Source organism: Zalophus californianus, chromosome 17 (assembly GCF_009762305.2).
Source record: "Zalophus californianus isolate mZalCal1 chromosome 17, mZalCal1.pri.v2, whole genome shotgun sequence".
Classification (NCBI taxonomy): Eukaryota; Metazoa; Chordata; class Mammalia; order Carnivora; family Otariidae; genus Zalophus; species Zalophus californianus.
In genome coordinates this window covers 47,199,600-47,225,324 of record NC_045611.1, presented here as the reverse complement: position 1 = coordinate 47,225,324, position 25,725 = coordinate 47,199,600, and the positions used below count along the sequence as shown (strand labels likewise).

At 54.2% G+C, this 25,725-nt stretch overlaps 1 protein-coding gene across 4 annotated transcripts in view; it reads left to right on the top strand.

Moving 5' to 3' along the window:
• The window catches only part of AKT2 (AKT serine/threonine kinase 2), a 46,063-nt gene that overhangs the window by 5,718 nt on the left and 14,620 nt on the right, over window positions 1-25,725 (top strand). Inside the window, exons 1-4 of one of the 4 annotated variants that reach the window (XM_027617593.2) lie at window positions 13,250-13,378; window positions 13,626-13,755; window positions 21,792-21,920; window positions 22,640-22,751. In XM_027617593.2, coding sequence (XP_027473394.1) covers window positions 13,710-13,755; window positions 21,792-21,920; window positions 22,640-22,751 — 287 coding nt within the window. In that variant the 5' untranslated portion in view covers window positions 13,250-13,378; window positions 13,626-13,709. Of the gene's footprint in view, window positions 1-13,249; window positions 13,379-13,497; window positions 13,756-21,791; window positions 21,921-22,639; window positions 22,752-25,725 lie in introns of those variants that run through there. The other 3 variants (XM_027617591.2, XM_027617592.2, XM_027617594.2) reach the window with 3 other exon arrangements.

The following is a 25,725-nucleotide window of genomic DNA, read 5'->3' as shown; positions in this document are numbered from 1 at the left end:
GCCTCTGGGCTGCACGGTGGGGTGGTTCCGTGGCAGGCTCTTCTGGACAACCAGCCAAGCAGCAAGAGGCCCAGCTAGGGGAGACAGCCCTGGGAGCAGGACCAGGAGGGAGGGAACAAGGGAGCGGGTGTGGGAGGGGCAGGGGTGGGGGGTGGGAGCTTGGGCCTGGCCCCCTTGGGGGCAGGACCCACCGCCAACTCAGCACCCGCCGTGGGGCCTGACTGTATTGGGTGCGTGAAGCAGGGGACGGTAAGCCGGGGTTGGCTAAGGGGAGACTACATGTAGAGGTCCGTGCAGGAAGTTCCTCGAGCCCTGCCATTCTGCCCAGGAAGCTTGTCCACAGATGTTGTTTCTAAGGGTGAGGCCAGAAATCCAAGCCTGCCTTGGTTTGCCACCTTGTGGGCCCTTTCCAAATGGTCTGGGGCGGGGGCAGCTGCCACTCCCTTGCTCCCCTCCCTCGCCCCTCCTGGTCTGATTTCAAGGTCTTCATCATCGGGTGGGTCATTGCATAGTGGTCTGGGCTGACCCGGGTGTGCTCCCTGTTCCTAGCTTCTCCCTGGTTGCTGTGGAGCCCTGGGGGCCTCATATCATGTCTTTTAGGTACATTTTGCTCAGCTGAAATGGGAACAACCCTGCCAAGTGGGGCTGTCGGGAGGATTCAGGGATTTCGTGTGTTAGAAAGTGCCTGACATGGGGCCTCCTGGGAAGGTGCTTGGTAGATCTGTGCTGCTGCTGCAGGAGATGGTGAGCCTGGGTCAGGTTGGGCATCTGCGAGTGGACAGGGGGCCCCAGATGCAGCCAGCCTGGGCTTGCTGGTTGGTGGAGCCGTTGTGTGTTTGGAGCTTTGGGAGGAGGTGGCAGGCCGATCAGCTGAGGTTCCTGCCGGGGAGGGCTCCTGACAGGAATATTAATCATACCCATCACAGCGCCCCTGTGTAGCCAGGTACGGCTCTGAGCAGCCTGTGTCTGCTAACTTGGGCACAGCAGCCTGTGGGGTGGGTAACAGGCACTGCCACTGGTGGTTAGGAAACTGAGGTACAGAAAGCTACGTAGACTGCTTTGTTGTTTTGAGAGCTAGCAGGGCGGCCTCTCCGTGCCGGGCCTGCTCGGGGGCCTGATGTGCCTGCTCTCACCGATCCTCACCGTGACCCGGGAGCTCAGCGCGACTCTTCCTCCCATTTCATAGGTGAGCCAGCAAAGGCCCAGGCAGGTTACTGGATTTGCCCAAAGTCACGTGTTGGTGACTGGAAATTTAAAGCCAGCTCTATCTGGGGTTGAGTTTGCCTTTTTGAGACTGGCCCTTCTGCCTCCGATCAATGCCATGGCCACTGTTTCTGAGGTAATCGCTGTTGTTGTGGTTTCAAAGATTTTATTTTAAGTAATCTCTACACCGAACATGGGGCATGACCCCACAACCCCGAGATCAAGAGTCGCACGCTCCACCAACTGAGCCGGCCAGGCGCCCCTCACTGCTGTTGTCCTAATGACTTTTTTGCTTTCTCCTCTCCTAGACAGAGCTGACACGAAGTAGGCCTCATTTGTTCTGGAAATGACGGGATTAGCTCCATTTGATTCCTGCTTGGGAGATGGGGTGCAGTGGCCTCTCTCCACCCACCCCTAATGCCCACGGAGCCCTGGCCTTGGCTGGCCCCTTCCTTCCCTAGAGGCCAGGGGGCAGGGGTGAGAGTTGGGAGGTACTCCCCTATTCACTCTCGTGGGGTCTGATTCCTGAATGGCCTCTGGAGCCTGCCCTTGGCTATTTTTGGTCATTGTATATTCTGTGTTTTCACCAGATAATTTATTGAGGACCTACTGTGGGCTGTGTACAGTTTTGTCTGTCAGGGAGCGGCGCCCAGCCTGCTGGAGGAGGCAGAGAAGTAGCGTTTGTCCTGTGAGTGCTTGGTGCCACAGAGGAAGGGAACAGAGACCTGGCTGGCGTTGGCAGGAGGGGGACTTGGGGAAGGCTCCTGAGGGGAGGCATTCAGGCCTTGACGTGAAAGCCCAAAGAAACGGGCCAGGCAGGGGTGCCGCACGGGTGAAGGCCCTGAAGGGATAACACCTCAGTGTGGTGACCCCGAGTACATGCCACCGCAGCTGGGGGAGTGGGGTCTGCACAGGAGGCTGGCGGGGCCCGGGTCTGGCAGGCAAGTCTGTGCTTCTCAAACTGGTGTCCCAAGACCTACAGGGGGTTGGGGGGGTGGCAAGTGTTGAGCCATGTGTTTTGGGGTAGCGTCTGCGACTTGTCTACTTTTTTTTTAGCTGTGTGTTTTCATTTAGATGATATTTTCAACAAGTTAATATGGGCATGTCATGAATCATCTGGATAAGCAGCTAGTGACAGTATGAACATAGCTGCCACTTCCATAGCTCTGGCTAACTCAGGCTTAGGCTGGCCCTTGACTTTGGAGTTTGCTTTTGTGTAACTGTTGCCTGTTTTCCCAAGTGCTGGCCTCATCCCCAGCTGTGCGTGTCTCATTGGGTCCCCATGATGACCCTGGATTGCCAAAAAAAAAAAAAACCCAAAAAACAAAACATCCTTTGAAATAATACAAACACATGCTCAGGTTGGCATTAAGATCACGTTTTATAGATGAGGACACTGAGGTTTGGGGAAGCGACCTCTGCATCTTGGAAGGTAGTAGTCAGGATTTGACTTGACCAGCACTCTAGGTATGGATTTGGGCCTCTGAGCCCTGTTTCAGTTCCCTGGGCTGAGTGGGTCAGGGGTTGGGAGTGATGATACCACATGGGAGCTTCTCCGCGGCAGGCTGGGATGATCCAGCGCCTTGGGCCTGTGAGCACATCCCCGGCCCTCACCTCCCCCCCACCCCTCCTCCTGCCTTCAGCCCTCTGGTACTTCGTCGGAGAGGTTCTGTGGAGCTGCACCTCCAATATGCTAGCCACTAGTCCTGTGTGGCTATTTGAGTTTTAGTTAATTAAACTAAATTTTTACTTGTATTTAAATTTTTTATTTGCGCTAACCCTGGTAGCTACATTTCTATTATTACAGAAACTTCTGTTGGCTAGGTCTGCCATCTCCCGCACTCATGCGCTCTGTGGTCTTGGGCATGTGATTTCTTCTCTCTGGGTCTCAGTTTCCTCTTCTTTTTGAAGAATGGGGATAGCAATAGCATCTACCCCCCAGGATTGCTGTGAGGATTCATGAGTCCAGACCTGGCACATCATGAACACTTAGTAAACGTTAGCCGTGGGTAGGACCCAACATGCTTGCTCCTAGGTGCCCCAGGGATAAGACGGGGACTCACGCCACCAGACCCTGCCTCAAAACTGCTGGCCAGGGAAGCAGGCAGATGATGATGTGGAGCAACGCCTGTGAGGGAAGAAGCCTTTAGCCAGACTGGAGGGGCCCTGCTCGTGTGCGCATGTGTGCGTTTGTGTACGATAGGGGCAGCCCAGGTCTGCAGGCCGTCAGGGATGGTAAGGAGGGCTGGCCCCAGTGTGAGAGGGGGCTCAGTCTCTTGGGAGTGAGGGCAGAAGGAGGTGGAAGACGCTCAGGGCTGGGACGGACGTGATCCAGTTTCCTCTGCCATGTCCCGGCTGCCCAGCATTGGGTACTCACTGCATCCTTCCTGTCCTCAGTTTCCCCATTGGTAAAATGTGGGTCCTCGTGGCCCCCCAGGGGGCGAGCAGGTGAGAGAGTCAGGCCGGTGCATAGGGCTTCTTCTGGGGTTGGCTGCGGAGGCGGTTGTGATACAGTCTCTGCCTCACCGGGGCCAGGAACTCTGCATCCCGCTGCACCCCAAGCCAGACCGTTCCCCATCTGTCCCTGAGAAATAGTCACAACCATTAACAGCGGCCTCTCAGGCCTGCTCAGCCAGGCGCCCCCCCACCCCGACTTGTGCAGTCTCATGTGCCTCCTTCCCCTCCACCCTCCTGACTCGGTCACACCTGGCCTTGGCGCTACTCTCCTTGGGCCTGGGGTGCTCTCCCCCTCTCCCCTGGCCCCAGTGGCTGCCTCATCTCTCGAGAATTCCTGCTCACATTTCACCATCTCAGCCCTTCTCCGATCACCCTGGATAAAACCAAGAACCCTTGCCCCTTTCCACATACCTAGTCCCCGATGCTGCTTTTCTCCATAACGTTTGTCAACTTCTGTTAAAGCATGTAATTTGCTCTTCATTTAGCTTTACTTTAAGGCCACCCTCTCCCCTCCCCCCATAAACTCCCCTAGGGCAGGGAGTTCTGTTTTGGTCACTGCTGCCTCCCTGGTGACCAGAGCAGTGGTGACACAGCATGGGTGCCATATTTGTGGAATGAATGAATGCAGGATTTTTGTTTTGCCTTTACTTGACCCAACTCTGACCTCAAAAGCTGATTGGGTTTGCTACCCCTGCCCTGAGTTCATGGAAGCTCTGGGCCTGGCCCTGTGGTGGGGACACAGTGGGGACCAGGACATTCCCATCCCTGCCTTGTGGAGCACCCCATCCAGTGAGGGAGGCACCATTACCCAGATACTTGTCCAAGTGACTGAGCACATTAGAGGTTAGAGCCATGAGGGGGCAGGAAGGTTGAGCTCTGAGGATCTGTGACTCATTGTGGGGCAAGGAGCAGTCAGGGCAGGCTTCCCTGAGGAAATACGGATTTAGCAGGTGAAAGATGGGTGAGCAGTGTGCTGGGTGGGGGACTAGTATGTGCGAAGGTCCTGGGGTGCGTGCGTGTGTGTGTGTGTGTGTGTGAGAGAGAGAGGGGCAGAGAGCAAGGATTGTTCGAGGGGCCAGGAGAAGGGAAAAGTGGGTGTGGGGATGGCGCTGCTGATCGAAGAGGCAGGAGGATAGGCAGGGGCCACTTCAGGTGGGCCTTTGTCTCCATAAAGGCCTTGGATGTGATCCCCAAGCAGGGGAGGGACAGGGTCAGAGCAGAGGGTCTCTGCCTGGCTGCAGCCTTGTGCACTCAGTGTGTTTGGAGCCCGTGGCCAGGCCAACTCGGATATCTGATGTGATTTCTGTGGGGTGCTATAAGGCCCTGGGTGGTGGGCTGAGGGGGAAGGTGTGGGGCGGGGGTGGCAAGGAAGAGAAGGAAATCTGCTCTGTGCTTATTCTTGTCCCAGTATCTTTTGCAGCCCACCTACGTCTTCAGCCTGCTCCCAATCCTACCTGCTCCAAGTAGACAGATGGGGCAGCTGAGGGGACTGTGTGCTGTTGAAGAGAAAAAAAAGTATCTTTAACGCTGCCTTCCCACGGAGGAGGTGGGATAGGTAAAAATTCACATGTTACAGAAACGTGCGACGTGGGAAGCAAGGGTCCCCCTGCCTCCCCCCGGCGGAGGCACTAACACCTGATGGGTGCCAAGCGGTTGTCACACTGGCAGGGCTCAAGGGACTTGATGCAGATTGACTCCTTTAGTCCTCACCGTAGTGAGTGCGTACCGTTCCTGTCTCCGGTGTGTGGATGGGGAGACCAAGGGGAAGAAAGGGGAAGCCATGTGCCCAGGGTCCCACAGGAGGTGGCAGAGCCGAGGTGGAAGCGCATCTGGTTCCTGAGGCAGCCTTGACTCCTGCCCCCGTGATCCTGCCTCTCTTGACACAATTCCTTCCACGCGGGACACGCTGAAACACTAACCTCCGCGTGGCCTCCGACCTAAGACGCTCTTCCCCGTGAGATCGTTGTTGTCGGTCGTCGATCACATGACTGCTTTTCTGAAGAGGACGCTGTGGCTCACTCATGTTTCCACTTGGGGGGCTCCAACCACCCAAATGGAGGCCCTGTGCTGGGCGCACATGTATGTGGTTTGTGTGGCAGGAGGGGGATCAGGTGGGATGTTCCGTGGAGCTGAGAGCGTGCTCAACGCCGACAGGTCGCCCGCGGAGGCTGCTTCTGTCCGAGGCCTGGGCGGCGGTGCCAGGGGAGGGCCCCTCGTCCAGGGCCGGAAGCTTGAAGCCCACAAACCTGGGGAGCAGGGACCCGGGTCCCGGTGTGCCAGACTCCAGAGGCCATGTGGCCGCTGGCCCCGCCGCCTCTGCGCTTCCTGGTCTAGGGACTGGCAGCGGTACTGCACTTTGTGACTCGGTTTCTTCATTAAAAAAAGATTGTAGGGGCGCCTGGGTGGCTCAGTCAGTTAAGTGGCTGCCTTCAAGTGGCTGCCTTTAGCTCAGGCCATGATCCCAGCGTCCTGGGATTGAGCCCCGCATTGGGCTCCCTGCTCAGCGGGAAGCCAGCTTCTCAGTCTTCGTCTGCCTGCCTGCCTGCCACTCCGCCTGCTTGTGCTCTCTCTCTCATTATCTCTCTCTGTCAAATACATAAATAAAAAAAAAAGATTGTAAAAGTGCCTGGGAGGGTTGAATTCCCACGTGCAGAGCACTTGGGTGTGCCTGGCCTGTGGTAAATGAGACACAGGCACATGGGCATCGCTCCCTCTTTTGAGTGCTGCCACCTTAACCGTTGCTAGGGTGACAGAGCCCTGGGCCCGGCGTTTCGGTCACTTCCAGTCTTTCACGATTTCAGCAAGTGCACCCTCGGCACAGCGCTTTGCAGCGGGGGGTGGGGGGGCCCTGCTCTGGGGCACTCTGCCTGCAGGGGACGTTGGTAGTGTGTGAGGACTCCCCCTTTTTTTTTTTTAAATGTTTTATTTATTTATTCATGAGAGAGAGAGAGAGAGAGAGAAGCAGAGGGAGAAGCAGGCTCACCACAGAGCAGGGAGCCCGATGTGGGACTCGATCCCAGGACCCCGGGATCATGACCTGAGCCGAAGGCAGACGCTTAACCATCTGAGCCACCCAGGCGCCCTTTTTTTTTTTTTTTTTAAAGATTTTATTTATTTATCTTAGAGCAGGGGGAGGGCGAGGGACAAGCCAGCTCTTTGCCGAGCATGGAGCCCCAGGAGCCCCAAGCGGGGCTCAGTCCCACGACCCTGAGATCATGACCTGAGCTGTGATCAAGAGTGGCTGGCTCAACGGACTGAGCCACCCAGGTGCCCCTGTGAGGACTTCCTTGATAGTCACAGCTCAGGGGAGGGTGTGCAAGTCGAGACCAGGGATGCTGATAAGCCTCCTCCTGCACACACAGCAGCTTCTGCACCAAGAATTATCCGGTTCCAAATAACACTCCTGCTGAGGCAGAGAAACCCCACCTTAGAACCTCTATGCACCGGCATGATGTGCAGGAGAAATTCTGACGGCGGGTTGCCACTTTTTTTAGTATTGCTAAAGTGCGCTCACAAAGCATAGGACCAGTTCACAGAGCTGGGGATGGCAACCAGGGGAGCTGCTTCCTTCAGCTCACCCCGCGTGTATGTTTCCTCCCAGATTCCTGCAAGCAGGTGCTGTCTGTTGAAGGACAGGTTCGTGTTGTCTTTGCGTTTATCTCCTGAGCAAGTCCTCCTCAGGGAGCTATAGGGAAGGCGCAGATGAGAGGGCAGGTGGCAAGAGGGCCCTGGGGGGTTGTAGCCCTGGGAAGGAGCCCCACCCTGCTGTCTCCAGCTCCAGGAGCTGCAGAGCCTCAGCCTCCCCTCCTGTCTCCCTCATGCCATCTGTGTCGTCTGGCATAGAAACGAGGTCAGGGAGAGGGGCCCAGAGGAAAAAAGGAGTTGACGAGCGGCAAGGAAAGGAACCTAACTCACTCTGAGCCTGTTCTGGGCACAGGGCTTCACACTGTGCACATTCATTCCGCAAATAACTTTTTAAGTGCCCACTGTGTACCCAGCACCTTGCAAGGCTCAGAGGATCCAGCAGGGCCCGAGACAGGCCAGAGCCCTGCTCTTACCGTGCTGACATTATAGTGGGGAGAGGTTAACAATAAGCTGATACACAGGTAAATACAGAAAGTCATGGCAGTGATGAAAAATGCTTACAGAGAAAAATAAAGGATAAAGAGAGGTATGGAGAAAAATAAACGGTTAGGGGAGATAGGATGGGAGCTCCCTTTTGTCTGCTTAGGAAGGCTTCTTGAAGAAAGTGGCATGTGAGCAGAGACTGAAGAAAGTGGAATGGGGCCCCTCAGATACCTGCGAGCAGAGCATTCCGACGAAGGGGGCAGCAGTGCAAAGGCCCTGAGGTAGGGACATCCTGGTGTGTTGGAGGAGCCACAGGACTAGGCACTGTTGAAATGGAGTATATTTGGAGAAGTAAAGGGGGAACCATGCAGACCTCATAGGGTCCCTGAGGGTCCTCTAAAGGACTCTGGCTTTTACACGGGGTAAGATGGGGACACCAGAGGGTTTGAGCACAGGAGGAATGGGCTCTGACTCGGGTGGTCACAGGGTCCCAGCCAATAGGAAGTGTGAAGACAGAAGTGCTAGAGCTCAGTGAGCCTTCACAACCCTCCCTTGCCCTCCCCGAGCAGCAGGAGCCACACAACCCTAATTTTACAGATGAGGAAACAGGTTTGGAAGGACCCTTCCTAGGACCCAGTCCTTGCCCAGGGCTGCCACCAGGGCCTCCCCCCAGCGTCCCTGGATCGTCCTGTAAGTTGCCTCTCACGGATCTGACTCTGGCTCTGTGAGCTGAAGCTCCTGAAGGAGCTACAGTTTGGAAACCATTGAGCAGTAAGTAACACCCGTGAGTCAGATAGATGGTAATACAAATGTCTTAAGGAAGTTTTAGAATAAATTACTGTAGAGCGTTTGAGACTAATAGTGGAGTAAGTCAGTGACAGCCATGTATGTACTCAGCAGCTCTTGAAACCAATAAAACTGGCCAGAGTGGTGAGAGCTTCCTTGGGGATCCCTGTCGCGTCCCCTGTCCCCGTCCCTGCTCAGAGTGACCACTGAGAGCAGTGATCTTCATCCCTGTTCAGCTGTCTTCTGTGCAGAGCTAGACGTCCCCGCCCCTCCGTCCAGCCCACTCCCACACCGTGGGGCCCGGAGTGTGTGCCTACTCCCTCCTCGGGTGCGTGGCCCTTCTCCAGCAGGATCATTGTACTGAGGGAAGCTCTACACTCACAGAGGGCAGGGTGTCACTTGCCTGTGGCCACACAGCCGGGAAGCCAGCAGAGCCTGGGGGTGATCCCCCTGGGGGATCCCGGGATCCTCCGGACCCCGGATGCCTCCTTCCTCATTGGTGACCCGACCTTCTTAAGGGGAAAATCCAGGCACGCCAGCCTTGGGGAGGGCGAGCCCTGGAAGCCAGGAGGCCTGATTTTGGCTCCGCACATTCTCTGGACTCTCAAACCCAGGTTCTTTTTTTATAGTTACTGCTTTTGTCATAGGATACAGAAAAACGTATTAAACCCGTTTTGTGTGGTGCAGTATAACAAACAGCCACAGGGCAGAGCCCGGTGTGACCATAACAGAACACAGTCAGCTCCTGGAAACTCACCCTCCTCTGCTCCTAAAGCTTCCCACTCCCCTGACTTTTTTGTTTCCTTGACATTCAGCATAGTTTTATAAGTGAGGAAGGTGCCCCTAAACACGTAGTGTTGTTGCCTGTTCCGAACTTATTGCTAATGGATCCACAACTTGATGTGTTGTGTGTCTGTCTTCTTCCATTTATTTCGTGGTAACCTTCTTACGCTTTGTCCCTGTTGTATGTGTCAGTAGTGAGTGGAGGAACGTTCTGCTGTATGAATTTATCTCCGTTTGTTTCTCCATTCTCCTGTGGGTAGACACTTGGTCTGTTTCCAGTTTGGGGGTTACTGTGAGTATCGCTGCTGTGAACATTCTAGTATATGTCCCTTGGTAAACAAACACGCTCCTTTCTGTCAGGTTGGGTTGTGGAATTGCTGGGTCATGGGGTGTGGGCACGTATTGAGTTTTTAATGTTTACTGCCTAGCAGTTTTCCGTAGTGGTTGAACCATTTTATACTTCCACCACTGTTCATCTGTATCTTTGTCAACGCTTGGCACTGTCAGTTTTTAAAATTTCAGCCATCCTGGTGGATAACTTGCATTTCCCCCTAAATAACGAGATTGTGTGTGTTCCTTGGTAGCGTGGGTGTCCTCTCTTTGAAGTGGCCTTGCTGTTTTCACCTTGCCTCCCAGGGGACTCACCTCAATCCTACAAGCTGCCGCTCGGCCCCAGGCCCTTGGCCGACTCGGGCCCAGACACTCAAGGAAGCAGTGTGTGGGGATGGGGCCGTGCAGGCCCTCCCTGCCATGGGGTGTAGTGCCTGTGGGCCGGGGCGGCCAGGGCAGGCCCCTGCGTGCTGACACCTGGCTTCCAGAAGCTGTTCTCTGTCGTCCCGCCTGGGCAGCCTCTGCCGGCACCTCCCCAGGGAGCAGGCCATCCTCTTGGCATCGGTGCCTGGTATTTCATCACCCCAGGACTGCGTCATAGACACCTCAGCGGAGGCGCCACCCTCAGCGGGAGGACGGGGCGGGATCCAGGCGGGGTGCAGGGGATCTTCCAGTTCCTCCCCCTGCCCTCGCCCAAGCTGCCAAAATGAGAATGTAGAGAGTGGCCCCGGGGTGCTGAGCAGTGGGGAGACCCGAGGTAAATGGCTTCCACTCTCCGAGCTTCTGCCTTCCCCTGGGCATGGTCACTGCTCCTCCGGTGGGGTGGTTGGGATCATTCAGGAGGGACCCCACGAGGGCACCGGCACCCCACTTGCTCAGGGCCACCCGGCTGGCAGTGGCTCGTGGACTCTGTGACCCTGACCACTCTTGGCCACACCTGGCTGCTCTTGCTTCTCTCTGATCACGGCAGCTGCATGTTTGAGTGCTCACCCACGTGTTCGCGTGTTCTCTGGGGGCCAGGCCAGGCAGTAGGCCAAGCCTCTGCACGCAGTGGGTGCTTCAGCGCTGCTGACTACCCCGAGACACGCAGAATCACGGAGGTGAAGTCGCTGGGCTGGGGATGGGAGGGGAGCGTCGAGATGCCAGGCCCCCGGTCTTGTCCTTCCATGTCTACCCTTCCTTGGGACTTGGGTTCTCCATCCCGGTTCTTTGGAACTTCCGAACTGAGCTGGTACTGGGGAGAGTGCAATGTCCGCCCCCGTGTCAGGGGACGACGTCTCGAACTTCCCACCACCCCCTCGCGCCAGGCCCTAAGTGTTCTTCCTGCCCACCTCTCCTGGCTCCTTGGCCACACCAGCCCCTTGGCAGTTCTTCACACTCTCAAGTACTTCCTGACTCAGAGGCTTTGCACTTGCTCTTCCCCTGCCCGAAATTCTTTTCCCTACGTAGCAGTGTGGCTCCCTCCCTCCTCATGTGTCCCCCTACCACACAGCTAACATAGCACCCCACATTCCCCGCCACCCTTTCTCCTGCTTGACTTTGCTTCTCAGTGCTCCACCACCTGACGTTGTTACACGCGTACTTGTGCGTTGTCCCCTGCCTCCACCGGGGCGGGAGCTTCCCAAAGGCAGGGGCCGTGTCTTGTCTCCCTGATGACTCATCTCTGCTATCCCTCTGGTTGTCTGGAGCTTAGGACACGCTCAGAGGAGATTGGTGGCGTGAATCGACCCTGGAAGTGTTTCCGTGGCTCTGTCTGGTCCTGGGCTGGGGAGACTTGGCTTCTTTCATTGTGTACTCAGCAGGTATCCAGATGCTGTGCCGGTCCACTAGATTAGCACTTAATAGGTGTCGGGAGAATTGGTTGAGGAGGTGTGCAGAGAGCACCCAGGCAGCCTCTGAGGTCGGGAAGGCTTCCTGGAGGAGGCTTTCGTTCAGCTGAGACCTCCAGGAGAAGGGAGAACCCACAGAACGTACAGGTACAGGGAATGGAGGCCAGAGGGATGGGCCTGAGAGACAGAAGCCTGGTTGGGAGGTTGCTGGAGACGGAGGTAGTACCAGGTATAATTATTGTCACGATTTTTAGGTTTTATAGAGAGCTTTCTAGGTGACCCTAAGCTCGTGGTGGAAAGAACTTTGTTCTGTGTCTGAGCACACTGGGGAGCCCTGGAAGGGTTTTTAACGTGGAGGAACGGGGCCAGATTTAGATGGAGTCTAAGGGTTGAAAGCAGAGACTCGGAGCCCAGGGAGAAGGCCAGGGCAGTTGGGACCGAGGCGTCAGGACGTGGGTGGATGGACAGTGGGGGCCTCTGGGCTGAGCAGGGGCAGGGGGCAGCTGGAGTGAAGATCAGCAGAGGCCGGGTCCTGAAGGGCCTTGAATCCCAAGCAAGGGAGCTTGGCTCTTTACCGAGGCCAGCGAGAAGCCACGGAAGGGTTTTGAGTGGGGGAAGGACAGGGTCAGGTTTAAGGGGTCTAGCTGGTGAATGGGGACAGATGGGAGGGAGCAGTAAGGGAGTGGGTGGGGAGTCAGTGGAGGGGGTGGGAGAGGACAGCACTGGACCTGAGCCAGCGAGCCAGGCCATCCCCAGGGCGGGAGGTGGGGCGGGGGGCGGGGCGGGGGGCGGGGCAGGTGCAGAGACCAGTCACATTAGAGGTGGAAGGCAGGCTGATGGGATCATCAGGCTCTCCCGTCCTGGGTGGTCCGTTCGTCCATCCGTCCGTGGAACGGGAGCCCCTCGGGGGCTGGTCCTGCGTGCTGCAGGAGGGAGCCCCTGTGCTGCTCCTGGCCCTTTGCGGCTCAGTCCAGAACGTGATCTCTCACCCCGCTGTTTACTTCCCTGTCACTGTCCATCTTGTCTCGCTCTTCGCTTCCTCCCACTTAACCTCCCTTCCCTGCCCGGGTCTGGGCAGCCGGCCACCATCACATGCCAGGCAGTAGTGTGGCCGGCCCCCCAGCTCCCCTGGGCCGTGAGAGAAAGCCGATGCCCACGGTGTCCCTAGAGCCAGCTGCCGCTTCTCTGGGGGCCGCTGTAGCTCCTGACCTGCTGTCCGCAAATAACCCCAGGCCGGGCAAGGCGAAAGGCGCCTTGGGCTCCGTGGCCCCTTTCCAGGCCTGTGGCTCCAGGTAGGGGCCCAGCGGCCGGCTGCCTCCCGCCCTCCTCCCTTCCACCCTGGGAACCTGAGACGAAGCAGCGGCCTTGGCGTCTGTCAGTCTGTCGGCTGCTGGTCCCTGAGGACGGAAGTGGAGGTCTTGGGGAAGGGACCAGGGCCTTGGTTGAGCCCCCGGCACCGGCTCCTAAGCCCCAGACAAGTGCATTCGCAGTAGGTTGCTGTCTCATTCAAGGTTCCGAGCGTCGGAGACTTGTCTTCCCTCCGTCATCTGGTGGGGGCAAAGAGGGGCTGAGGCTGAGGGAGTGACATAGGGTGGCTTGGCGCAGGGGGTTGGGGGCACTTCGTTTGCTGAGGGTGGTAGGTTGGAAGGAGGGGAGGGGGCGGAGAGAGGGTGTGCGCGTGTGTGTCCTTGTGTCGGGGTGGTGGGGGGGGCGGCAGGCAGATGCTGGTGGCTCTGAGCACTCCCTCAGGTGCCCAGGGCTGTCTGATTCATCCCAGGTCACCTCATTGTAGGGGCCTGGGAATGACCCGGGTTGGAGCCACAGCTCCCTTTCCTCCAGGCCAGTCTGGGGTGAAGGTGGGTGGAGAGGCTGCCTCCGCTCAGCAAGGCCTGCCTAGGCCAGGGAGCTCTGTTCCCTCCAGAGTAAGGCTCCGAGGGCAGGGTCAGCCCCCTCCGCCCCCCCCCCCCCCCCCCCGTTGGAGTCCCTGAGGACGAGGCCACATCTTCCTCCTCCGACCGGGCCAAGTGGGCAGGGCTCCCTATCCCCAGCGCCTCCACCCTGCGCAGCGCTGGCAGAGCAGTTGGAGGGGCCGGCGGGCCGGGCTGTTGTGAGGCCGGGGCTGTGGTGAGTCCCCCTCGAGTTCTCATGAGCTCCTCTCTTGTCTTGCAGACTGTGCTCTGTCCACCGCGCCTCTTGCATGTCCTGCTGCCCTGAGCTGTCCGCAGCTAGGTGACAGCGTGTCACGCTGCCGCCATGAACGAGGTGTCTGTCATCAAAGAAGGCTGGCTCCACAAGCGTGGTAAGGGGCTGCTGCTTTTGTCCACTGGATTGTGTCTCTCCCCTCCTGCCTTGGCTTTGCTCCTGGCACCTGGTGCCCAGGGAGGCAGAGGTACAGGGTCTTTGCAGCCCGAGGAGCCAGGGTGCTGAGCCCTACCTGCCTGCCCCAGGCCAGTAGCACCTTACAAGCCCGTTTCATGGAACCTTCAGCAGCAGCCTGGGGATGCTCCTGGGCATCATCCAGCATGAGCTCCCAGGCCAGGTCTCGAGTCTGCCTCTGCATTCGTGGTCTCCGTCTTAGCCCCATTTTATAGATAAAGAAACTGAGCCTCAGGGAAGGGAAGTCATTTAACTGAAGTAACACAGTGAGGGAATACTCAACATTCATTTATTCCTCAAATACTGAGTATGTGTGGTATGCCAGGCCGTCCGGGCTCCCAGGCTCCTGGGACGTGTGGTGCCCTCATGGAGTTCACATTCTAGTGGGGGCTGAGGACAGCAAACAGAGAAGCAGACATACGATGTCAGGTGGTGAGGAGTGCCGTTGTGAGCAGTAGGGACCCTGAGGACGCGCCTCTCTGAGGAGGGTCCAGTGACGGAGGCCCAGGGGGAGAGGGGAGGCGAAGAGGTGAGCCCCACACATAGCTGGGCAAGGCTGTCCCAGGGAATGGGACAGCAGGGATGAAGGCGGGAGGGCGCCTGGTTGAGTAGGCCAGGCTGGCTGGAGCGGAGAGAGCGAGGGCAAGCCGGAGGTGGCATCCAACCGTGCTGGGCCCTGGAGGCCAGGGGAAGGACCTTGGCTTTAATTAACCCTTCGGGTGGTCTTGAGCCCAGGGCGCCGGGCGCCAGGGCATGGCCTCATCTGCTTGTACGAGTAGACAGCTGAGGCCTGGAGAAATGAAGTCATTGACAGTGAACAGCCTAACAGCCTATACTGTTAGAGCCCAGGCCTCCTGGCTCCAGAAGCGTGGTGCCCACCGGCTTGGGGGCGGGGGGCCCAACTGTCCCGGCTTCCGTGGACCTTCTCCTAGGGAGGGAGGGGCCAAGCCTGGTGGTAGCTGGTCTCCATGTGCATCCATTCAGTCAATAGACGTGGACTGAGCAGCTGCTGTGGTCCAGGCACTGGCGACTCGGCAGTGAACCAGATAGGTGGAAGTCCCCTTCTCACGTTGGCATCTTATATTTAGTGGGGAGGGTGGGCAGCACCCAAGGGGACCAGTGCGTGCGATGGGGGTAAGGGGCATGGAGAAAAATCAAGCAACGTGAGAAGGGATGTGGGAGGAAGCGGGGGGAGCTGTCATAAACAGGTGGTCAGGGAGGGCTCACTGAGAAGGGGCATTTGATAACGACCTGCAGGAGTGCAGGGAGCGAGCCCCATGGCTAACTGGGGCAGGAGAGTGCAGGTGAAGGGGCCAGCCATGAGTCCGGAGGGGGAGTGGGCCGGACTTGTTTGAAGAGACAGGAGGCCGATGGGGCCAGCCCCATGGGAACCAGGAGAAGTGCCCACCCATCGTGCCCTGTCCTGGTCTGCAGACACAGAGCAGTGATGAGGGACGGAGGTGATCCCCAGGGCCAGGCCTCCGCCATCAGACTGGGCAGGGGAGACCTGTTTCCCACTGCCCTTTGCAGGCAGGGGTGGTATTTGAGGTACCTTGACCCTACCTGCTCAGGGTGGGCTGTCGGTGGAGCTTTCTGAACTTTGGCAGATGTCAGAGTTCTAACCCTGGCTCTGCCACTTCCTCTTGGTGACTCTGAGCAAGCTCTGTCGCCTCTCTGAGCATTGGTTTCACATCTGTAAAATGGGTTAACAATGTAGGCCTGTGACCTCAGTTCTCCGAGGGCAGGGATTTTATCTGGCTATTTACTGTGGTATCCCCAGGGCCTGGGAAAGTTCCTGGCATGCAGTAGGTGCTCAGTAACTGATTGCTGACTGAATGATTGGGATTGTGTGGGGGGTGGTATGAGGGTGCTAGGGTGTTGCCGGGGTCTCGGCTCCTGAGTGTCCACAGGCCGGCGGCTCGCTGGGCTGGGCTGTGAGGAGCTCTGGAGGCGGCCAGAGAGCTGTTGCCGGGGCGGGAGTTTGGGTCTGGTCTAGGGCCGCCAATGGCATTAAATGGGTCTCAGCCCCTCTTACGCCTTCAGCACCTCCATTCATGCTGCAGGGGCCCAGATGAGCTGCTGGGATGGCCTAGCCGGGACATACCCACCTTGGGTTTGCACCGTAATACAGAAGCACGGTGCTCCTGGGCCTCCCATTTCCCGCCATTCTTTTTTTTTTTTTTTTTTTTTAAGTAAGCTCTAGGCCCAACGTGGGGCTTAAACTCATGACCCCGAGATCGAGAGTCCGTATGCTCTACTGACAGAGCCAGCCAGGCGCCCTCCCGTGGCCCACCATCCTGAGCAGAGGTGGGCAAGGGCAGGTGGGCACCGGTGCCATCTCACCCCACCTCTGGTGGTTAAAGTAGTAGAGCCCCAGTTTACCACGTTCAGTGCCAGGCACAGGGCTCTGCTCTAGGCGAGCCCAGTTTTGTTGCGTTCCCATAGCTGCCCTGGGCGCCATCTTACAGGCAAGGAAACTGAGGCTCGGCAGGAAGACTGATTTACCCCAAGATTCAGCAAACAGTTACCCTCTGCCTCCTGAACCAGCTCTCTCAAGGCCTGGCCTACAGGCCGCCTCTTGCTGAGCAGGGTCTGCTCAAGGAACAGGCCAAGCGAGAGCACAACTCTTGGAGTCCCTCATGCCCTGTGCTGGTCCCCTTTCTGACACGGCCTCAGCACACCCTCTGCCGGTCCCCACCGGGCCAGCCCCCATCTGCCAGTTTTGCGGTAGGCAGTGTAGTGGTCAGGAGCGGGGGCTCTGGATGGAGCAAACCTGGGTTCCAATCCCAGCTCTCCCAGTTAACCCCTGTGAGCCTCGGGCAAGTAATGGAGCCTCTGGGCTTCAGTTTCTTGTCTGTAAAATGGGATTGTTGTGAGGATGTTTTTCCTTTCCTCCTAGGTTTCTTTTTCTTTTTCTTTTTGTTTTTTTCCCTTATTACCAATATATAAAACACCACAGGTGAGTGCCTGGATCATAAACTCACTCTAAAACCAACGTCCACATCAAGATGTAGAACAAGACAGTCCCCAGAAGACCTCTGCCCTTCCCAGACAGGAACACTTTCCTAACTTCTAGTAGCCTTGGGTGTGTTTTTCTGGGTGGGTTGGTTGGTTTGTTTTGCTCTTAAAAATGGAGGTAAAATTGGGGCACCTGGGTGGCTCAGTCGGTTAGGCATCTGCCTTCGGCTCAGGTCATGATCCCAGGGTCCTGGGATCGAGCCCCACATCAGGCTCCCTACTCGGCAGGGAGTCTGCTTATCCCTCTGCTCTTTCCCTCTATGTTCTCTCTCTTGCTGTCTCAAATAAATAAATAAAATCTTTAAAATAAATAAATAAAATCTTGAGAATAAATAAAATCTTTAAAATAAATAAATAAAATGGAGGTAAAATGGGGGTACCCGGGTGACTCAGTTAGGGGTCTGCCTTCAGCTCAGGTCATGATCCCAGGGTCCTGGAATCAAGCCCCACAACAGGCATCCTGCTCAGCGGGGAGTCTGCTTCTCCCTCTCCCTCTGCCCACCCCCCCCAGCTCGTGCTCACTCTATCTCAAATAAATAAATAAAACTTTAAAAAAAATTAAAGTGGAGGTAAAAGCTGCATAACACGAAATTTACCATTTTAAAGTGTGCAATTCAGTAGCCTTTAGTACATTCATGATGTGGCGTAACCACCACCTCTGTCTAGTTCCAAAACAGTTTCATCTCCCTAAAAGAAACCCCGTACTTATTAAGCAGTCACTCTCCATTCCCCCCTCCTCCCAGCCCCTGGCGGCCTCTGATTTGTTTTGATTTGTTTTGTCTCTAAGGATTGACTTATTACGGACATTTCATACAAATGAATCATACAATAGGTGGCCTTTTGTGTCTGGCTCCCTTTCGCTTACCATAATGGCTTTGAGGTTCATCCATATCGTACCTTGGATCAGCACTTTTCTTATAGCCAAACAACATTCCATTGTATGAGAATACCACATTTTGTTTATCCATACATCAGTGGTGAACATTTGGGTTATTTCTACCTTTTGGCTATTGTGAATAGAGCTGCTATGAACATTTGGTGTACAAGCATTTGAGTACTTGTTTTCAATTCTTTTGGGTACAGACCTAGGAGGGGAATTGCTGGATCATACATTCTATATTTATAATCTATTTATACAGGTTATATAAACTGGGTCACGTATTCTATAATTATAATGCATTCTGTGTGATTAGATAATATACATCTTTATGTTTTTGCTATCAGGGTTGTATGTTCTGTTTTTATAATCTATAGCGTACTCTATATTTAAAATTTTTGAGGAAGCACCAGGCTTTTCCATAGGGCTGTAGCATTTCACATTCTCACCAGCAGTATACAAGGGTTTCACTTTCTCCCACATCCTCACCAGCATTTGTTCACGTTTCTTTTCTTTTCTTTCTCTTTTTTTATTATTATTTTTTTAATTTTTTTAGAAGGGGGAGGGACAGAGGGAGAGGGAGAATTTTAAATAGGCTCCATGCCCAGCGTGGAGCCCGTTGCAGGACTCCATCTCACAACCTGAGATCATGACTTGAGCTGAAATTGAGAGTCAGACTTGGGGCGCCTGGGTGGCTCAGGTCCTGATTCTAGGGTCCTGGGATCGAGCCCTGAGTTGGGCTCCCTGCTCCGCCGGGGAGCCTGCTTCTCCTCTCCCTCTGCCGCTTCCCCTGCTTTTGTGTGCTCTCTCTCTCCGTCAAATAAGTAAATAAAATCTTCAAAAAAAAAAAAGTCAGATGCTTAAATGATTGAGCCACCTCGGCGCCCCTTTTCTTTTCTCTCTCTAAGTTACAGTCCTCCTAGTTGGTATGAGGTGGTAGCTCATCGTGGTTTTGACTTGCCTTTTCCTAATGACTAAGGATGTTGAGCATTTTTTCATGTGCTTGATGGCCATTTTTATATCTTTAGAGAAATGCCTATTCGAGCCCTTTGCCCATTTTTTAATTGGGCTGTTTATCTTTTTGTTGTTGAGTTGTAAGACCTCTTTATATATTCTGGATACTAGACCCTTATCAGAGCTATGATTTGCAGATATTTTTGCCCATTCTGGTTGTCTTTTTATCTTGATAATGTCCTTTGCACGTAAGTTTTATTTTTAATGATCTACTTTATTTTTTTCTTTTGTTGCTTGTAATGTTGGTGTCATATCTAAGAATCCATTGCCAAATCCAGGGTTATGAAGGCTCACCCCATGTATTCTTCTAAGAGTTTACCATTTTAGCTCTTATATTTGAGTAGATCCACGTTGAGTTAATTTTTGTATGTGGTATATGGTGTGAGGCTGGAGTCCAGCTCTTTTCTTTTGCATGTGGATGTCCTGTTGTTCCACCATTTGTTGAACAGACTATTGTTTCCCCACAGGATGGTCTTAGCACTCTTGTTGAAAATTGATCATATGTGTGAGTTTATTTTTTGACTCCCAGTTCTATTCCTTTGGTCTGTCTATCCTTAGACCACGCTGATTTGATTACCATAGCTTTGTAGTAAGTTTTGAAATCAGGAAGTATAAAGATTGATATTTCTGCAAAAAGAGTTGTTGGAATTTCAGTAGGTGCCATGCCATGTTGAATCTGTAGATTGCTTTGGGGAGTGTCGCCATCTTAACATATGAAGCCTTCTAATCCATGCACATAGGGCATCTTTTTTTTTTTTTAAGATTTTATTTATTTGACAGAGAGAGCTCAAGCAGAGGCAGAGGGAGAGGGAGAAGCAGGCTCCCTGCTGAGCAGGGAGCCCGATGTGGGGCTCCATCCCAGGACCCTGGGATCAGACCCGAGCCGAAGGCAGACGCTCAACCATCTGAGCCACCCAGGCGCCCCACATAGGACATCTTTGCATTTGTTTAGGACTTTAATTTCTTTCAGCAGTGTTTTGTAGTTTTTGGTGTGTACATCTTTTGCCTCCTTGTGCTATTGTAAATGGAATTTTTTTAAAATTCCCTTTTTGAACTGTTCATTGCTAACGTAAGCAACAACAGCTGGTTTTTGTGTGTTAATCTTGCCACATCTATTAGCTCTTATCCTTACTTTGTGGATTCTTTGTGATTACTGCAAGTAAAGTTAGTTTTACTTATTCCTTTCCAAGTTCAGTGCCTTTTACCTCTTTTTCTTTTTCTCTGGCTAGAACTTCCAGTGCAGTGTTGAACAGCAGTGGTGAAAGCAGTAGACATCTTGGTTTTTTCCCTGATGTTAATGAGAAAGTTTTCAGTCTTTCATCATTGAATGATATGAGCTGTGGATTTTTCATAGATGCCCTTTATCACGTGGAGGAAATTCTCTTCCTAGCTTGCTGAGTATTTTTTTTATCATGAAAGGGTGTTGGGTTTTGTCAAATGTTTTTCTGTCCCAGTCGGAATGATCACGTGGTTTTCTTCCCCCCTTCTATTAATGTGTATTGCATTGATTGACTTTCATGTACTGAACCACCTTTGCATTCCTGGGATAAAACCCGCTTGGTCCTGTCTGTATAATCCTTTGTGCTGTTGGATTTGGGGTTTTGCTGGTTTTTGAACTTATATCGACATTGGAAAGAATTGAATAAGTTTAAGTCCTAAAAGATACTTAGGGTAGCACCTGACACAGTATACACTACTGTTACCTAATCATTGTTAATCAGTTAAATGGATACCTCCCTGTGAGAGGAGACGAAGACTCAGAGAAGTGAAGTGACTTATTGGAGGCCACCCAGCACACCCACCTCAGAGCCCACCCTGCAATCCTGCCTCCTGTGTGCCATGGGGGTCGGGGGCCTGGCACAGTCTTGTTTTGCTTGCTTGCACATTGGGCTGATGATAACAAGCGTTTATGGAGTGCCTGTGGTGTGTTGGGCCCTAAGCTGGATGGCTTATGGTTGCCATCGCATGTTCTTTAACAGCTTGAGCTAGAATTCACACACCATACAATTCAGGAATTTAAAGTATACAGTTCAGTGGCTTTTAGTGTAGTCAGAGTTGTAGACCCCTCACTACAGTCAATTTTAGAGCATTTTCACTCCCCTGGAAAGGACCCTGCCCTCCCCCTTGGCCATTCCCCTCCGACCTCCCCCCACATTTCCCCCTCCCAGTCCTAGGCAGCCACTAATCTGCTTTTCACCTATAGATTTGCCTATCTGGAAATTTTGTACAAGTGGAATCATAATTTGTGGTCCCAAGCTTTTTTCACTTAGCATAGGTTATGGTTCGTCCATGTTGTATGTAGCGTGTAGTAATAACTTCTTCGTAGGACTGAGTAATATTCTCTTGTGTGGATATGCCACGCCACGTTCTGTCTCTCTGTTCATTAGCTGATGGACTTTCGAGTTTCCCCTTTTTACAATTATGAATAATATTGCTGTGGACATTTACGCACAAGTTTTTCTGGAGGTATGTTTCACCATCTTAATTTAATCCTCAGCGGCCCTCTGAGGAGTGGGTCCTTGCCGTGTGGGCATGTGTACACAAGGTGCTTGGATATTCACGGTTTGAACAAATGGAAGCAATCAAGGGGCACTCAGAGGGCGCAGCAGCAGTTATACCATGCCTGGCACAGTGTTTTGACATTTGATCCACCTGCACGGCTGTCCTGGTGAATACCGGCCCATGGGATTTGGCCTTACAGGGCCACAGGGCATGTGTGTTTGGAAGCCTGGGCCTCCCCTGGGAGCGGGCCACGTGCTGGCAAGGACGGCCAGGATGGCTTGCTGCTGGCCGCACGCGGAGGCAGCTGGTGCTCTGGGGCACTGCAGCAGGCGCCTTCCTGCCAGGCCTGACCTCTGGATCACTGGGGCCCAGCCCAGCACCCGGCCTGGCCCAGCCTGCGTCAGCAGGGGCTGCCTGGAGGTTTTCTCTAGGAGAGGCACTCTCCTCCCCGCCCTCTCATTGGCCCTCCTCCCACCCAGGTGCCCTTTGTGGGGTGCTGTGACACAGGGCTGCCTGCCCTGACCTCTCTCCCCCCTGCCTCTGCTCAGGTGAATACATCAAGACATGGAGGCCCCGGTACTTCCTGTTGAAGAGTGACGGCTCCTTCATTGGATACAAGGAGCGGCCTGATGCCCCTGACCAGACCCTGCCCCCCCTGAACAACTTCTCTGTCGCAGGTGCGTCTCGGACACACCAGGCCAGAGGTCAGGTGCTCAGGGAACTAACCGCTGGTGGGTCCAGGAGGCGCCCGGGGGTTGGCCTTTCTTGGGTGTGGGCCTCTCCAGGGCCTGCTTGCCCTTGGATCCATTTCCCACCCTTCCCGCCTGCCCCACCTTTGTGTCAGCTGGGCCTGGGGTGGGAGGGCTGAACTGGTGGCCAGTGGGGAGTATGAAGAAGGGAGAAGCTAGGCATTTCCCAAGCCCCCCGCCCCAGGCAGCACCGCCTCCGCGGTTCTAAATCTGCAGACCAGGCCCCGTGGTTCTGGTTGGTGTCAGGCGCCTGCCGTCCTTCCTGTGCTCTGGTAACAGTCCACTTCTCTGTCCCTCTAACCTAGAGACAGACAGCGTGGCCTCCCGCTCATCTGATCACAAGGCTAACTTCACGTCCTCTCTCCCCTCCGTGGTACCGCAAGTGGTGCCTTCCAGCTGGATCCTGGCCAGTGAAAGCTTGGCAGGCCCAAATCCCTGACCACTGAGCTGTCACCGTCTGGTGGTCTATCCCCCTCCCCAACATACACTGGACCTTGAGCCCCATAGAGACAAGGCCAGGGCCGACTTGGTCACTAATGTATCTCCACACCATCTGGCATGCAGGAGGTGGCTCCGGGAATGTGGGCTGCAGGCCAGTGGGGCTGTCCCCTCACTTTCCCAGCTCTGTCCCCTCTCTCTGTCTGCAGAATGCCAGCTGATGAAGACCGAGAGACCACGGCCCAACACCTTTGTCATACGCTGCCTTCAGTGGACCACGGTCATCGAGAGGACCTTCCACGTAGACTCTCCAGATGAGAGGTGAGCCTGGGCCTCCGTGTGGCCACCCTTTGAGGGTGGCCCGGCCTAGTGTGAGGAGGAGGTCCACAGATGGCCAGAGCCGGACAGAGTCCCTTGGGCCCCTGCCTAGGAGTTTCCTGTCTCAGCCCTTCTGAGAGCTAGAAAGAGCAGGGGTTCTTGGTCTGCAGACCTTCTGTGTTCTCAGACTGGAGGGTACATTGGAATCATGGGTGGAGCTCAATAGCACAGAGCTTTGGACCCATGTCAGGGCCTCCCACTGCCTGCAGATCTGTGGAGGGTCAGGGAGCTGCATTTTTAATGAGCATCGCCATTGATTTTGAAGCAGAAGGTCCAGAGATTCAGTATTAAAAGGATCAGTTTAATCAGAAGAGATGATACAGATTCACCTAGTTCAAAAGTCAAACAGTGTCAGGAGGTGTCTGTCACTTCTGCCCCCCCCATTCACCCCTGACGCCCGCTAACTGCTCTTCTTCTGTGTCCGTGGAGAGCTTCACGGGTGGACGGGCTCACTCAGATAGACGTTTGCACCCTGCTCCCCTGGTTCGTTCTTTTTACACAAAAGGTAGCATCGTACACAGACTTCTGAACTCTTGTTTTTTCCTCATTGTGTCTTGGCGCATCTTTCTGCTTCAGTCTACAGAGAGCTGCCCCCCCCCCCTGCACTTGCTTTGGTTTTTCTTTCAGACAGTGGCACACCTGTGTCCCCAAGTTTTCTGAGTGGTTCTTGATGAATGTGATCGGGGTTGTTTCCAGGCTTTGGCTCATTCCAGGTGGTGCCACGGTGAAGTACCCTGTGCTTACCTTGTTCGATGGATGTGCAGGCGAACCTGTAAGAGGAGTTCTTAGATGCGGGATTTCTGGGTCACCAGGAATATGCATTTGTGATTTCTAAGAGTGATGTCTACGGGTCCTCGCAGCCTTCTGTTTTCTAACATTTGGATTTTTACAGTCTGATCAGTGGGAAGTGGCACCTTAAGGTAGTTTTCACTGACCCTTTTGTTTGTACGGGTGAGTTCGAGCATCCTCCCCTACCTTCAAGGGCCACACGAGTTTCCCTTTCTGAACTGTCTGTTCATAACCTTTGCTTATTTTTTGTTGGGTAGTCTGTCTTTATCTCATTTCTGAAACCTCTTTATGTACCAGGAAACTTAGACCTTTGTAATGAGTAGCACATACCTTTTTCCCCACTTTGTCCCTTTGGATCTCACTTTGAGAAACACTTCTTTGGCTTGTCTGGGGGGTGAGGATTCAGCCAACCCTGTGGAGAACCCAGGAAAATGGTGCCGTCCCTGAGAATCTTTGGCCATGACAGAAGTATTCAGTACCTGTGGTGTCCAAGAGGGGGGCCAGGAGTCACAGGTGCCTTTTGAGCTTTTGAAATGTGAAATGTGGCTAGTGCAACTGAGAGCTGGAATTTTTACTTTTATTTTTATTTTTATTTAATCAATTTAAACTTAAGTAGCCGCATATGGCTGGTGGCTCCCTCTCGGACAGTGTGTATCTAGAGGATACGCAAAACAATATCATAAGATGTGTTTCCATAGTCTGTAGTGTAATTGTCATCGCGTGGCCTCCCAAAGTTAGAAATACGCCTTCCCTGCCACGGGCAGCAGAACTCCCTACCATTTCAGGCCCCCCCTGAGGTGTGACTCTGCTGAAAGCTGGGGACAGAAATCATGGACTGCCAGTAAAAGCAAATGGAGACCAGTAGGTACATAGGGCCTGGGTGTCGGAAGGTGTTGGGTAGGAAGGCAAAGGAGACTTCAGGAAAAGGGACCAGCATATGCAAAGGCCCGGAGGTGAGATAGATTGTCATCTTAGGGACCACAGAGGGTTCTCCGTCACCAAAGAATCAAGGGCCAGGGGCCTTGGAAGAGGGCCAGTGGAGGCCTTGCCGGCGAGCTCAGCCAGGTCGTGGACTCCAGATGGAGATCTTTCCAGGGCTTGGCAGGTTGTGAATCAATTGGGGTTTGTCACAGGGTCGCTCAGAGATTCAGGGGGATGGTAAACCGGAAACCCTTGATTCAGCAATACCTGGTACACAGTTTGCAAGCCTGAAAAGGAGCACTAGGGAGCTGGCAAAGTGTTGTAGTAGGCAGGAGCCCTGCTCTGCTTTCCATTTTGGTGAGACTCTGTGCTCTTCAGCATGGGGAGGAATACCTTTACCAGGACGGTGGGGGGTGGACAGGCCCTGCCTTGCTCCTTTTCTTCGCACCTGCCGCTGCTGGAGAGAAATCTGCTGGGGCTGCTCTGGGGCCAGACCCCAGATTCCTGGCCTTAACCCTGAGGGAGGTGTGAGCTAGCAAGAGGGAGGACGCTCACACGTGGCTGTCCTCACTGGCCTGCCCCACACAGGCCCGAGCCTGGGGAGAGGTGGGCGCGGGGTGGGGGTGTTGTCTAGAGGCCGCAGTGGCCTGCTCCTTGGGCTCCTGGGAGCTTCTCCTGTCTCCGCCCAGACTCCCCACCCCTACCCCCGCCCCCTTGTTTGAGATAAATCCAGGAAAGTGGAGAGAACCTTCTAAGAAACAAACGTGCAGGTACCCTGTACCTAGACTCAGCAATCCAGCATCTGCCGTGTTTGCCTCATCTGGCTTTGTTTTGTGATGAATTGTGCACTTCTGATCACACTTCTTTGCTCCTTCATACGTCAGCAGGCGTCTGCTGAGAATGAGGACTTTCTGCTACAGAGTCATGATGCCGTTAACACAGCTGAGGTGACTGTTCGTAGTAGATACTTACCGATCTCTGCATGTCCATGTCTACTAGAATTTCCCCAGTTGTTCTCAAAATGTTTTTCAAACCAGGATTCCTTCAAGGTACTTGTCTCTTTGGCCTTTTAACCTCGTTCAGGCCTGTCTTTCCCCGCCCAACAAGACATTGATTTTTTTTTTTTTTTTTTTTCCCCGACAAGCCGGGCTAGTTGTCTTGTAGAATGTCTTATGCTTGGGATGTGTTATTCTGCTGCCTTTTGGCA